The sequence below is a fragment of the Equus asinus genome, chromosome X (assembly GCF_041296235.1).
Source record: "Equus asinus isolate D_3611 breed Donkey chromosome X, EquAss-T2T_v2, whole genome shotgun sequence".
NCBI classification, from domain to species: Eukaryota; Metazoa; Chordata; class Mammalia; order Perissodactyla; family Equidae; genus Equus; species Equus asinus.
The window spans coordinates 19,056,018-19,071,843 of NC_091820.1; the positions used below are offsets into that span (position 1 = coordinate 19,056,018).

The 15,826-nt window shown below is 39.5% G+C and overlaps 1 protein-coding gene across 1 annotated transcript in view; it reads left to right on the forward strand.

Moving 5' to 3' along the window:
• The window catches only part of CXHXorf58 (chromosome X CXorf58 homolog), a 63,636-nt gene that overhangs the window by 33,651 nt on the left and 14,159 nt on the right, over positions 1-15,826 (forward strand). Inside the window, exon 10 of the mRNA XM_070503059.1 lies at positions 9,461-13,184. Within this exon, the coding sequence (XP_070359160.1) occupies positions 9,461-9,486 (26 nt within the window). The 3' untranslated portion in view covers positions 9,487-13,184. The remainder of the gene's footprint in view (positions 1-9,460; positions 13,185-15,826) is intronic.

Consider the following 15,826-nt stretch of genomic DNA (forward strand, 5'->3'; position numbering starts at 1 on the left):
CATCACCACAATCAAAATAGTGAATATATCCTCCATCATCCCTGTAAGTTTCCTTGTGCCACTTTAGTCCCTCCCTTCTGTCTTTCCTAGCCCCCATCTCCAAGCAACCACTGATCTACTTTCTGTCAGTATAAATTAGTTTGCATTTTCTAGAGTTCTATATAAATGGAATCAAATAGCATGTGTTCTTATTTCGTCTGACTTCTTTTACTCAACATAATTATTTTGAGATTTGTCCATATTGTTGCATGTATCAGTAGTTCCTCTGAGTAGTATTCCATTGTTTGGATAGACCACGATTTGTATATCCATGTTGGGTAGTTCACCTGTTGATGGACATTTGAGTTGTATCCAGTTTTGGGCTATTACAAATAAAACTACTTTGAACATTTATGTATGGTCTTTGTGTGGACGTAGGCTTTCATTTCTCTTTATATCATCAGTCTTTTTGATTTTAGCCATTCTGATAGGAATGAATTGGTATCTCACTATGGTTTAATATGCATTTCCTTAAGGACTAATGATATTTAATATCTTTTCATGTGCTTATTTGCCCTTCATATATCTTCTTTGGTGAAGTGTCTGGTCAGATCTTTTGCCCATTGGGTTATTTGTTTTTTTATTGTTGGATATTGAGAGTTCTTATATACTCTGTATACAAGTTCCTTATCAGACTTATTCTTTGCGGAGATTTTCTCCCAGTCTGTGGCTTGTCTGTTCATTCTAGCAGAAGTTTCTTTTGAATAGTAGTTCTTAATTTTGATAGAATCTAATTTATCACTTTGTTTTTTAACGGATTATGCTTTTGTTATCCTATCTAAGAAATCTCACCTAACCCAAGGTCACAAAGATTTTCTCCTTTGTTTTCTTCTGGAAGTTTTACACTTCTAGGTTTTACATTTAGGTATATGATCCATTTTGAATTAATTTTGGTATATGGTGTGAGTTCTTTTCTTTGCATGTGGCTATCCAATTTTTCCAGTACCATTTGTTGAAAAGGCTATTCTTTCTCCACTGCATTGCCTTTGCACCCTTGTAAAAAATAAGTTGTCCATATATTTATGGATTTATTTCTGAACTCTCTATTCTGTTCCATTGATCTATTTGTCATTTTTTCAAAAAAGCCTGCTTGGACTTTGGGATTGCACTGAATCTGTAGATCAATGTGGGAGAGAATTTATATTTTAATACTGAGTCTTCCAACCTATGAACTAGGGATATCTCTCCACTTATTTAGGTCTTATTTAATTTCTTTTGCAATATTTTGTAGTTTTCAGTATACAGATCTTTCATGTCTTTTTGCAGGTTTATCCCCAAGTATTTCATATTTTTATGCTATTATAAAGTTGTTTTTCAAAATTTCAATTTCCAACTGTTTATTATGAATAGTAGAAATAAAATTGATGTTTGTATATTTTTTTTGTATCCTACTATCTTGCTAAACTCACTTATTAGTTCTAGTAGCTTTTTTGTAGATTCCATCAGATTTTCTACATAGATGATCATGTGCCAGACAATTTTACTCCCTTTTACCAATCTGGATGTCTTTTTAAAAAGCAGCTTAATTGAGATATAATTCACATACCATACAATTCACCCATTTAAAGTGTACAATTTGATGGTTATTAGTATATTCACAGAGCTGTGCAACCATCACTGCAATTAATTCTAGAACATTTTTGTACTCCAAAAGGAAATCTCATACCCATTGGCAGTCACTCTCCATTTACCCCATACCACCATCCCCATCTCCAGCCCTAGGCAACCACCTGTCTACTTTATGTCTTTATAGATTTGCCTATTCTGTGTATTTCATATAAATGGAGTCATGCAATATGTGGCATTTTGTGTCTTTCTTTCACTTAGCATAATGTTTTCAAGGTTCATCATGTTGTAGCATGTATCAGTACTTCATTCCTTTTTTTCCCCAATTTTTTTTATTATGGTAAAATACACATAAAATAAATTTACCATCTGAACCATTTTGATGGTTCAGTACAGTTCAGTGATATTAGATAGCATTCATAATGTGCCACCATTACCACATTCATCTCCAGAATTCTTTTAATCTTGTAAAACTGAAACTCTACACCCATTAAACAATAACTCTGCATTCCTCCCCTCCCTTTAACCCCTGGCAACCACCATTCTATTTTCTGTCTCTAAGATTTTGACTACTCAAAGCATTTCATATAAGTGGAATCATACAGTGTTTGTCTTTTTGTGACTGGCTTATTTCACTTAGCATAGTGTCCTCAAGGTTCATCTGTGTTGTAGCATATGTCAGAATAATACTTCATTTCTTTTATTGCTGAATAATATTGCATTGTATGAATATACCACATTTTATTTATACATTCATCAGTTGATGGACATTTGGATAGTTTTCACATTTTGGCTGTTGTGAATAATGCTGCTATGAATATTTGTGTACAATCTTTACTCCCTACCTCTGGAAACCCCTGATCTCTATTCTGTCTTTATAGTTTTGCTTTTTTCCAAATATCATATAAATGGAATCACACAGTGTGTAGCTTTTTGAGCCTAGCTTCTTTCACGTACATAATGCATTTGAGGTCCTTCCATGTTGTTGCGTGCATCAGTAGTTCGTTGCTTTATCGTGCTGAATATTATTCTGTTTTATTGACATACCACAGTTTGTTTATCCACTCACTAGTTGAAGGACATCTGGGTTGTATCCAGTTTTTAACAATTATTGATAAAGTTACTGTACACATTTGCGTGCAGGGTTTTATATAAACATATGTCTTCATTTCTCTTGGGTAGATATCTAGGAGTGAGAATGCTGAGTGGTAGGGCCAGTTGTATTCGTTTCCTATTGCTGCTGTAACAAATTACCACAAACTTATTGGTTTAAAACAGCACAAATTCATTCTCTTACAGTTGTGGAGGTCAGAAGTCCACAATGAGTCTTCAGTGGCTAAAATCAAGTGTCAGTAGGGCTGATTCCTCCTGGAGGCTCTGAGGGGAGAATCCTTTTCCTTGCCTTTTTCAGCTTCTAGTGGCCACTTGTATTCCTTCTTCAAGTAGAATACAGGAGGATGGATGAAGCCCCCTTCTTCCATCTTCAAAGCTCATCACTCTAATCTCTGCTTCCATCATCACATCACCTTCTCCTCTTACTCTGACTCCTTGTGTCTCATAGGGAGCATCGTGATAACATCAGGCCTACCCAATTAATCCAGGATAATCTCATCCCAATATCCTTAACTTAATCATGTCTGCAATTTATTCCTTTTACCATATAAAGTAACTTTCACAAATTCCAAGGATTCGGATGTGGGCATGTTTGGGAGGCCATTATTCAGCCTATGTATGTTTAACTTTCTAAATGTATGTTCAACTTTATAAGAAACTACTAAACTGTTTTCCAAAGTGCCCATAACATTTTGTATTCCCACTAGCAACACATGAGAGTTCTACTTACCCCACATCCTTGCTTTGAAGTTGGTATTATCAGTCCTTTTAATCTTACCCATTCTAGAGGGAGTGGAGTGGTATTTTATTATGATTTTAATCTGCATTTCCCTAATGACTAATGATGTCGAGCAGCTTTTCATGTGCTTTTTGTCATCCATATATCTTCTTTAGTGAAGTGTCTGTTCAAATATTTTGACCATTTTTTATTTGGGTTGTTTGTGTTCTTATTACTGAGTTTAAGAGTTCATTATGTATTCTGCTTACAATTCCTTTATCAGATATGTGTTTTGCAAATATTTTTCTCAGACTATGGTTTGTCTTTTTCCTTTTCTTAACAGTGTTTTTCAAAGAGCAGAATTTGGGTGAAGTCCAACTTATCAATTTCTTGTGGATTGTCCTTTTAGTGTCAGAGATAAGAAATCTTTGTCTAAGCCAGTCACAAAGATTTTCTTCTAAAAGTTTGAAGTTTTACATCTAGGTCTACGACCTATGCTTAGCTCGTTTGTATACATGGCGTAAGGTATACAGTGAGGTAGGTTGGTTGTTTGTTTTGCATGTGAGTGGTTCCAGCAGCATTTGTTGAAAAGATCATCTTTCTAAAAATTGCCTTTGCACCTTTGTCAAAAATCAATTCACCATATATGTGGGGTTTATTTCTGGACTCTCTGTTCTATTCCATGGATCTATGGGTCTTTTTGCCAATACCACACTGTCTTGATTACTCTAGCTTTATATCACATCTTGAAATCAGGCACTGTGAATCCTCCAGCTTTGTTCTTTTTTTTCAAAACTGTTTTGTCTATTCTATTTCCTTTGCTTTACCATATAAATTTTAGAGTCAGCTTGACAGTTTCTACAAAAAGTCTTTCTGGGATTTTCTTTGGGATTGCATGGAATCAATCAATTTGGGGAGAATTAACATTTTATTATCTATTACTGCACAAAAAATTATCTAAAAATTAAACAGTCTACAACATCAAATAGTTATTGTCTCACAGATTCTGTGCGTCGGTAATCTGGGTGCATCTTAGCTGGTTGCCTCTGCCTCAAGGCCTTTTACAAGGTTGCAATCAAGTTATCAGCCAGGGCTGAGTTGAAGGCTCAACTTGGGGAGGTTCTGCTTCTAAACTCACTCATGAGGCAAGATTCAGTTCCTTGTGGGCTGTTGGCTGGAAACCTCCCTCTGTTCCTTGACCTGTGGGCCTCTCTATAGAGCAGCTCACAACATGACAGCTAGCTTTCCTCAGAGCAAGAGAGTGAGAGAGTGCTCAAGACAAAAGCCAGACTCTTTGCAATCTAATCTAGGAAGCAAGTGATTTTTGCCATATTCTATTCATTAGAAGCGCATGACTAGGTGTAGCCCACACTCAAGAGGAGGGGTTATGCGAGGGCGTGAATACCCAAAGGCAGGGATCATTGGGGGCCATCTTAATGGCTACCTACCACAGACATCTCAACAATGAGTCTTCCAATTTATGAAGACAGTATATCCTTATGTATGTAGGTCTTCTTTGATTTCTTTCATTGAAGTTTTGTAATGTTCAGCGTACAGATCTTGCACATATTTTTTAAGAATCATACCTAAGGATTTCATGTTTCTGGTGCTCTTGTAAATAGTACTATTTTAAATTTTCAGTTTCCAATTGTTTATTGCTAGTATACAGAAATGGAATAGGTTTTTGTATACTGACCTCATGTCCTAGGACCTTAATAAACCCACTTGTTGGTTCTAGTAGTTTTTTGGTAGACTTTTTGAGTTTTTCTACATGGACAGATTGTCAATAGAAACAGTTTTATTTCTTCTTTTCCAATATGTATACCCTTTATTTCTTTTTCTTGCCTTTTTTCACTGGCTAGGACTTCCAGTACAATGTTGAATATTGCTTACTATTCCTTCTTATGTCCCAGATGTTCCTCTTAGAATCATTTTTATCCTTCTTCGATATTTTCTTTAAAAGTTATTTTAATGATATTTGTTTATGTCTGAAAATATCTTTATTTCATCCTCATTCATAAAAGTTTATTTGCTAGGTATAAAATTCTAGGGTGACAGTTATTTTTCTTGCCATTTCAAAGATACTATTTCATTCTCTTCTGACTACCATTATTGGAAAGTCTGCTTGTCTTTGGTATTCTGCAGTTTTATTACTATGTGTTTACGTGTGGATTTATTTTAATTATCCTGCTTGGTTTCTGCATCTGAAGATCGATGTCTTTCATCATTTCTGAAACCTTATCTCTTTGTATATTTTCCTCTATTATTTTTCTTCTCTCCTTCTGCAATGCCACTTGGAACATATATTGAACTTTCTTCATTCTCTATTTCTCTTAACCTCTAATATTTTCTGTCATTCTTTTTGTCTTATATTGGTAAATTATTTAGATCTATCGTCTTCCCACTTTTTTTTTGAGGAAGATTAGCCCTGAGCTAACATCTGCTGCCAATCCTCTTTTTGTTGAGGAAGACTGGCCCTGAGCTAACATCCATGCCCATCTTCCTCTACTTTATATGTGGGACACCTGCCACAGCATGGTTTGACAAGTGGTGCGGAGGTCCACACCTGGGATCTGAACCAGCAAACCCCAGGCCACTGAAGCAGAATGTGCAAACTTAACTGCTGCGCCACTGGGCCAGCCCCTAGATCTATCTTCTAATTCTCTAATTTTCTCTTTAGTTCTATCTGCTGTTTATAACATCCTTTGAATCTCTTTTTAAAATTATTACTTTTTTATTGTATAAACACCTATTTGATTTTCTTTCAAATCTACCCTAGTCAGTTTTGATGGTCTCTGTGTCCTTTATTCTATCAACCTTATCTTTAATTCTTTAGACACAATAAGCATCATTATTTTATATTCGGTTTCTGAATATCCCACTATACAGTAGTTTTTTGTATGTGTGCCTGATTCTGAAGTTTGATGTTTATGCTCACCCTCATGGATTTAGTGATTTATTTATTATTCTGAATTTGTAACTTTATGATAATTCTTTCAATTCTTTGTAAATGTATTCCTCCAAAGAAAATTTTTTATTTTCTTCTAATAGTTTCCTATGGGCACTACCAAGGACCACTTTGATCTCTATTTTTGGCATAGGGTTTATTTTGGGCCACAGAGATTCAGGTTTAGGTGTGGCCCACACCCATGTGCATTTGCTTGTGCTTGGCTGTTCCCATGGAATTTACTTCCCTCAGTTCCATCTGCAGGATGGGCTTTTTCCAGTTAAACTTCTTGAGACTGTTGCCCTTTGGCTCTCCTGCCTCTATGTAAGGCTCTCCATCCTGACCTCTCACACTGCTTGGGCTCTAGGATTTGTCTCCTGTCCCCTACAGCAATGGTTCATTAAAACCTGCCTCTAGGCCATCAGGAATTAGCAGATACCACCAGAGTAAATATTATCTCTAGCCCTTGTGGATTTTTGCTTTCCTATCATTTTTGCTAACCCCTGCCCCCAGAATTCCCTTACTTTCCCACCACTACTCTACATATTAAGACTTCTTCTTTTGGCGTTTAATGTCTTCTGAATTAGAAGGAGTTGCTCTAAACATCTAGTCCAGCATATTGTTGGAAACACAAGTCCTGCTATTAAAATGTTAGTGTTTTCCTTCACAGAAATTTTTTCTATGCAGATATATAATCTGTATAATAAGAGAACACCATGCATACTGCTTTATAACTTGTTGTGTCATTTAGCAATATATTTTGGACATCTTTTTATGTGAATACATGTGTCAGTGGTGCTGTCGGTGGGGTTCCCCAGGAAATAGACTCTGAGGTAGAGATTTCAGTGCAGGAAGTTTATTAGGGAGTACTCTTAAGATCAACACCATCGGGGAAGGGGATAAAGTAGGATTAGGCAGAAAGAGAAGTTAGGCAATGGTGCAGTAGTCACAAGGGCTCCAGTTCTGGATCTGGGAGGGCCCTGCAGAGTTGTCTCAAATTAAAGAAAGAAGGCTGCACCTTTATACTCCTGTGGAGTTTCATATGGGTTGCCTCCTGAGAAGTGGATGTGACATTGAGCAAGGCAGCTAACTTCAACTGAGTGCACTTCCTGGAGATAGCTGGCAGATGAAGACTGTGAACCTGTAGCCCTCTCAGTATCTGGGAGTCCTGAGGGGATCTGGGGAAGCACATCACAGTATCCACCCACAGTTAGGGACACTTTGGGCTCCAAATAACAGAAAATCCAACCAACTCTTGCTTAACAAATAGTTAATTTTTCTCACTTAATGTAAGGTCTGAGGTAGATGATGGCATCAACAACATTTTTCTCAGGGTTGGCCCGATGGTGTAGCAGTTAAGTGCACACGTTCCGCTTTGGTGGCCCGGGATTTGCCAGTTCGGATCCAGGGTGCGGACATGGCACTGCTTGGCAAGCCATGTTGTGGTAGGCATCCCACATAGAAAGTAGAGGAAGATGGGCACAGATGTTAGCTCAGGGCCAGTCTTCCTCAACAAAAAGAGGAGGATTGGCAGCAGTTAGCTCAGGGCCAGGCTTCCTCAAAAAAAAAAAAAGAACATTTTTCTCTTTTATTAGCAAAGCAAAAAACTTTCTCAAACCCCCAGTAGACTTCTTACATTTCATTGACTGGAACTGGGTCATGTGGCCACTCCTAGGTGCAAGGGAAGCTGGGAAAGTGGGAACAGGATTGTCACGATTTTGTGCCTGGAGCAGTGAATGTTGCTGCCCTGAATTGTATCCAGGTTCTGTTACTATTGAAGAAGAGGGGAAAGAATTTTAGACATGCAACTAATAGAGCCTGCCACAAAGAGACCTCTACAAAATTATTATTTTTTTAATTTAATTTTTATTGAGTTGATAGGTTACAATCTTGTGAAATTTCAGTTGTAAATTATTGTTTGTCAGTCATGTTGTAAGTGCACCCTTTCACCCTTTGTGCCCGCCCCCCACCCCACCTTTCCCCTGGTAGGCACTAATCTGTTCTCTTTGTCTGCATTTTTAAATTCCTCATATGAGTGGAGTTATACAGAGATTGTCCTTCTCTATCTGGCTTATTTCACTTAACATAATTCCCTCAAGGTCCATCCATGTTGTTGCAAATAGGATGATTTTGTTCTTTTTTACGGCTGAGTAGTATTCCATTATGTATATATACCACATCTTCTTTATCCAGTCATCTGTTGATGGGCACTTAGGTTGCTTCCACGTCTTGGCTATTGTAAATAATGCTGCAACGAACATTGGGGTGCATGGGACTTTTGCAATTGCTGACTTCAAGCTCTTTGGATAGATACCCAGTAGTGGGATAGCTGGATCGTATGGTAGTTCTATTTTTAATTTTTTGAGGAATCTCCATACTGTTTTCCATAGTGGCTGCACCAGTTTGCATTCCCACCAGCATTGTATGAGGGTTCCTTTTTCTCCACAACCTCTCCAACATTTGTTACTATTTGTTTTAGTTATTTCTGTCATTCTAATGGGTGTAAGGTGATATCTTAGTGTAGTTTTGATTTACATTTCCCTGATGATCAGCGATGATGAACATCTTTTCATGTGTCTATTGGCCATCTGTATATCTTCTTTGGAAAAATGTCTGTTCATGTCTCCTGCCCGTTTTTTGATTGGGTTGTTTGATTTTTTGTTGTTGAGTTGTATGAGTTCTTTATATATTATGGATATTAAGCCTTTGTCAGATGTATGACTTGCAAATATTTTTTCCCAGTTAGTGGGTTGTTTTTTGTTTCAATCCTGTTTTCCTTTGCCTTGAAGAAGCTCTTTAGTCTGATGAAGTCCCATTTGTTTATTCTTTCTATTGTTTCCCTTGTCTGAGAAGACATGGTGTCCGAAAAGATCCTTTTAATACTGATGTCAAAGAGTGTACTGCCTACATTTTCTTCTAGAAGCGTATGGTTTCAGGTCTCACCTTTAGGTCTTTGACCATTTTGAGTTTATTTTGGTGAATGGTGAAAAAGAATGGTCAATTTTCATTCTTTTACATGTGGCTTTCCAGTTTTCCCAGCACCATTTGTTGAAAAGACTTTCTTTTCTCCATTGTAGGCCCTCAGCTCCTTTGTCGAAGATAAGCTGTCCATAGATGTGTGGTTTTATTTCTGGGCTTTCAATTCTGTTCCATTGATCTATGCACCTGTTTTTGTACCAGTATCATGCTGTTTTGATTACTGTAGCTTTGTAGTATGTTTTCAAATCAGGGATTGTGATGCCTCCAGCTTTGTTCTTTTTTCTCAGGATTGCTTTAGCAATTTGGGGTCTTTTGTTGGATATGGATATACATTACTGAAACAGTCCCCATATTCCTGGATGTTTTGATTGTTTCCAACATTTTGCTATTATCCACTGCGCTGCAATAAACAACCTTGCTTGCTCATATCCTCAATTATTTCCTCAGGATGAAATGCCAAATATGTAATTTCTGGACTGAGAGAATGTGCCTTTTTAAATATTTTAATACAGATTACCCAGATGTACCTGAGAAAGGTTCTACAAATTTATGTCTCCAGGAGCAGTGAATGAAGAGGCCTAGCTTCCCTAGATCCTTACTGATATTAACATTCTAATTAATTTTCATCAGCCTTATATTCTAAAAAAAGTACCTTGTTTTAATTTGCATTTCTGATTACTTTGTATTCATCATAATTATTCATTTTTTGAATTGTGATCCAGAAATAGGGTTTGTATGGTTTCAGCGTTTTGGAAATCACTGAGATGTACTTCATGTTTTGCAGCTGTGCTGTAAAGGTTAGTCACAGCAGGTCTGCAATTAACCTGAGCTGTTTGGTTAAATTAAAGCTCTTGCTTGACACCGACTTCTGGTCAAAGGGTCAAAGCATGAAATGTTGATGTATAGTGTGTCTATGTAACCATGAGTCCAAAGAGTTTCAGGGCAGTTTGACCTAGCTTGTCAGCATTGTTTATTAATAACAATGAGATTGAAGAGTTGCACCTGGTCTTGGTGTGATACTCCCCCGCCCCCGCCCCAGGGTTCTGCTGGTTCTGCAGCAGGGCTATGCCTAGGTGACTAGCAAAATATAAACAACCTCAGCAAAGACTTCGTTTTGGTCTCACTGGTTCTGAAGTGTTCTGTGCACACATCAGTGGTTCCGGATCCATAAGACATCTGGCCTGGCCCTTACAGAAAGAGGACAATAGGAGCCTGCACCTGGCCTCTCCAGACCCCTGCTGTGAGTCATATGCTGTGATGTATATTCTTCCATGCTCTTGCTCTAGTGTGTCCTTTCTCTGTAATAAACTGTAGATTTGTAAGCTTTGTCATTTTGGGTCCTGTGTTCTTCAGCAATTGAACCCGGTTTAAGTGTCACTGTCGGTGCATCTATATTTTCAATTTTTCTAAGTGTTCTGTGGGCACTAGGAAAAAAGGTGTGTCTAGTATACATGCTTCTTTCCAGAAAGCTATTGAATAAGACTTATTAATTGTATTATTAAGTGAGTCTCTATCCTTCATATTTTGGTTTTATACATTTTGTTTTGTTTTGTTTTTTGGGTTTTTTTTTTGGAGGAAGATTAGCCCTCAGCTAACTACTGCCAGTCCTCCTCTTTTTGCTGAGGAAGCCTGGCTCTGAGCTAACATCCGTGCCCATCTTCCTCTAGTTTATACGTGGGACGCCTACCACAGCATGGCTGCCAAGCAGTGCCATGTCCGCACCCGAGATCCGAACCAGCAAACCCCGGGCCGCCGAGAAGCGGAACGTGCGAACTTAACCGCTGCGCCACCGGGCCGGCCCCTGGTTTTATACATTTCAATGCCATTTCATTCATTTTTTTCCTCTCAAATTCTACTAATTTAACTATTTTGATCTTTGGTTTCCCTTAATTTGTGTCTGTTTTGCGTATTTTTCCCATTTTCTTACATTGATCTTTTTGTGCCATTGTGTAATTCTTTTAAATAACATAGAATTGATTTTTAAAAATACAGTCTGGGAAATTTTGTTTTTAAATATGGGAGCAGCCACAACTAGAAGGACCAACAACTAAAAAATACACAACTATCTACCAGGGGACTTTGGGAGAAAAAGGAAAAATAAAATCTTAAATATGGGAGCAGATTCCGTTTATATTTATCATTATAACCAATACATTTAGTTTATTATGTTTCATCTTTTTCTATGCTATCTTTTAATGTTTCTTTTAGAACTAGTATGTATGACCTTGAAGCACTCTTTGGATCTGGGGAAGGACACATCCAAGGTGTTTTGATAGCAATAAAGCTATCAGAGACTACAAGGTCATACCGAAAGGACTCAGGAGCCAACTTAAAGTTCCCACTAGCTAGAGTTGGGATAATTTAAACATCAGTAAAGATAATTATAGTGGATTAAAACACATCAAATAAGTTTGAATCTGTGAGTTTGTATTATAAAAAAAAAACCTTATTGTTTTCCTTGAGAGGAGTTTATGGCACGAGCTGTATTTGGAAGATTGCTAAATAAAATATTCAAGCAGAACAACAATAAAAAAACATTCTGTGGCCTACATTTCTTAAATTATCAGAAATTTTTTAATGAAATGGTAATCTTTTAGTTCCTCCTGATTGAGCAAAATTGAGTTCATTTTTACTTTCCTCTCCCTTCTCTTTTTAAATAAAATCTTAGATTTAGATACAGAGTAATCATTTAGACTTCTAAAAACTAACTTTGTCGTTTTCATATAATTTTCTCATTTTTGAACTCTGGTTTTGTTTTTGATCTCTTGTTATGGCATATATTTTTGTTAGATTTTTTTCAAGAAGTAGGCATTGATGATATGCTTTTGAACTCTGGCATTCTGGAAGAGCAGTTCACAGCATGGACTCAGAAGATGGGATTGTCTAGGCACCATCCTGGCTCTTCTGTAAGTTACCTAACTTCTCTGGGCCTCAGTTTTCTCATCTGTAAAATGAAGATAAGAAGAATTCCTGTCTTACAGGGTTGTTCATGGAGTGCATGAGTCAATATGTATAAAGCACTTAGAAATGTCACACAGTTTTGTGTTTAATATTTGTTCGCTATTATCATGAAAGACAATTTGGCAGAGTGTACGAATTTTTGGTTACAATCTTTTTCTCTAAAAAGTCTAGCTGTTGCTCCATTTTCTTCTGAAAGCGGATGCTGCAGAGAAGTCTGAAACCAAAGTCACTTTGTGGCCTTACAGCATAGTGGTGAAGAGCTCTGCTCTGACTGCCTTGGTTTATATCCTGGCTCTTCAACCTCGACTAGATGTGTGACCTTGACCTCTCTAATCCATGCTGTCTCATCATCTGTAAGGTGGGGCAACTCATAGACCTCCCTGTCCTGGACCCTTTGCATTTGTTGGCCAAACCATCCTTGCTCCCTTTTGTATGTTTACTTTTTCTCACGCCAACCTTTTAATTCTGGCGGGACTTCTAATCAGAGTACCGGCGGCCCCTGGCCAATTATCTTACTCCATCCTCTTGGCCACTGTGATGGATCCCAGGGCGAGCACAGGCACAAAAACAACTGGAGCCCTTCTGTGGCGAAACCAGAAGAGAGACTCTCTCTTTCTTCCGGGGTTACTGAGCTAGGATAACGTGAGCCCTGAGCTGCCTGTGCTGCGTCTGGAGGAAGCCGGTCTGCTACCACGGGGAATGAAAGAGCTGAGGCAGCTGGAGAGCAAAGGCATCCCGACAGAATCGCTTGAGTTCCCGAATCCGGTCAACGGAAAGGCCAGCACCCCCACTTGATTGGAATGCCGTGAGGTCTAAAGGAGAGAATTCACGTCAAACACCAAGTAGCGTGCCGAACACCAGGTCAGCCCTCAACACGGGATGCTTTCTTTTCTCCTGTCTTACTGATTGCAGGGTTTTTTTCCCCTTGTCGTTAAAAATGGTTGCCAAATGTGTCTGTGTGTAGGTCGTGAATTTTCCCTGAAATGGGGTAAGTTCTTTCCGTCTGCAGATAGAGATCTTCTGAAGCTTAGGAAAATCTTTTTCTGAAATATCTTTCATTATTGCATCTCTTGGCTAGGAACAGCAAGTACCTGTGTGCTGGAGTCATTCTCCGTTCTCCCTATCTGTCATCTCTCTGGTCATTTTCTCTCTCCTCCACTTCTGAATGTTGAGTTCCTTGGGGCATGGACGTGGGTGGTGGCATTAATCCCAAGAGCGGTTGAGTCCGGTTCTTCTCCCAACACTCCTGGGCCACATAAGGCCCAGAGCAGGACTCTAAGCCACTGGCTGCCACAAGCCCAGCCCCTTTATGTGGGAAGGTTTCTGAGGCAATGGGTTTCTGCCCTTTCCCCGTCCCATTGTGTTTCTGGCAGCAGCGCTGGCAGGTACGCGCTCTACTGCGACTTCTCGGTCACAGACTTGTCGCAAAGCCCGCGGGGAGAGCAACAGCTCTGCAGGATCCCAGGAACCCCTGCTGCTCAGAACAGGGCGTCGGCCTCGCCTGGGAGCCTGTTGGAAATGCAGAGTCTCAGGCCCCATCCTGGACCCACCGCACCCGAAGGAACTTTTTCACAACATCCCAGGGTGGGGGGGCGGGTGGGGGTTGTGTGCACATTAACATTTGAGAAGCTCCGTTCCAGAGCGCAGGCTCAGTTTAACCTTTTTATTCATAATCCATTTTAAAAATGTGCCCGCGAAGTCATTCTTTACAGCAAAAGCTCCCCAGATCCTCACCAGACCAGATCATGTAACGCTCTGACTCTCTTTACTACCCACTTCATTTTCGTGTGCATTTTCCCCTTAGTATAATGGTATGACCATAAGGTGGGGGCTCCATTGCCAGGGCACCCAGGAGTCTTACATCCACATTCACACTTTAGTGAAACCTTAAGTGTACTTAATCTCTCTTGCTGTGTCGTCCCCTTGCCTCGCCTTTGCGAGAATTAGAAAAGTTGCCACAGTTGTGTCAGCAGCTTCTGTTTTGTTCTTCTCCTCATAAGAGCTCAATGGTTTGAATGCTTTCTCCCGAGTTTGGAAACTTAACTCAGTTTGTTTCTACTCACTAACCTTGGTATATTTTCTTTCTCCAATATTGGATCAATATTACCCACCCAACAATAACGAAATATTAATGGCTAACATTGGTTATTGCACACCATTGATATGGTTGATCTCATATTATTCTCACCGTAACTCCGTGAGGTGGGTTCGAATATTCCCATTTTGTGGATGAGGAAACTCAGTGGGAGTTGGGATCTTTCTCTTTCTCCTTCGGAGACTTACTATTCTCATGGCAAAATACTATTTGTACTATGATGGGTACATAGAAGTTCAGTATACTATTTTGTCTACTTTTATTTATCTTTGAACATTTCTATCAGGAAAAGGTTCATAAAACAAAAGTGCTATCTGTGATAGCGGATGACTGCCCGCTGCATGGCTCCAGCTCCGGCCTCGGACCTCTCTTCTGAGCTCCCTCCAGATTCACATATCCAGTGACTGTTTTGCCCTCATCACCCTTGAACAGCTCACGAGCATCTGAGAGCTAATGCGCTGAACCTGCACCCCCACTGTTCCCTCCCCGAAGCTCTCCGCTACCCATCTTTCCCACTGTAATTAACGCGTCAGCATATGCCCTGCACTCAGGATGGACCCAGGAATTGTTTGGGGCTGTCCCCTCTCCACTTCCTCCTATACCCAATCCACCACCAAGTTCTGCCAGTTGTTACCTCTAGAGCATGTCCTAACTCCATTCACTTCTCTGTCTGCAGTGTCAGCCACCACCATTGTCCAAATCATCATCACCCTTCACACTGCCCTGGCCCCCTCAGTGAGCTTCCCAGTTCTGTTCTTACCCGCTTCAGGGACCAGACAACTCTTTAAAACATAAATCACATCAGCCACCTACTTAGAACCCTTCAGTGAATTCCCATGTCCCTTAGAATAAAATCCAGACTCCTCCCCCAGTCTTAGGTGGCCTTGTGTGTCTCGCTCTAATACCTCTTCCATCACATCTGGCGCCGCATTCCCCACCTTCCTCACCTCCGTCCTCTTTCAGTCTCTCTGCTGCCCCACGTGCTCTTATGCTGCAGGGCTACACACCCCTGCCCGCTCTCTATTTTTCGGTTTTCTCTTACTCATCATTTGTATCTCCAGCTATATATTCCTTCTTTAGAGAGACTCTCCCCTAACCAGCCAATCAGAACTGGCTTCTCCTGGGCCATCTTTATAGTGCCAGTTTTCAGTTACGGCAACCATCACAATTTGTGATTATAAGTTAATTTGCGTTTAAGGGTACAATGGCTGCCTCTTACACTCTGAGGATAGAGAATTCGAAGGCCTTTAGATCCAGCACCTACCACAGTGACTGGTGCATAGGTGTTCATGAAGCATGTGGTGAAGAAGTGAATCTCCTTGTCACTTTCATCTGCATTCTGGGAAAGCATCTCAAGGATGTCTTTCACAGCAGTGCATAAATTTTCTACACCATCCTATTCTTTACT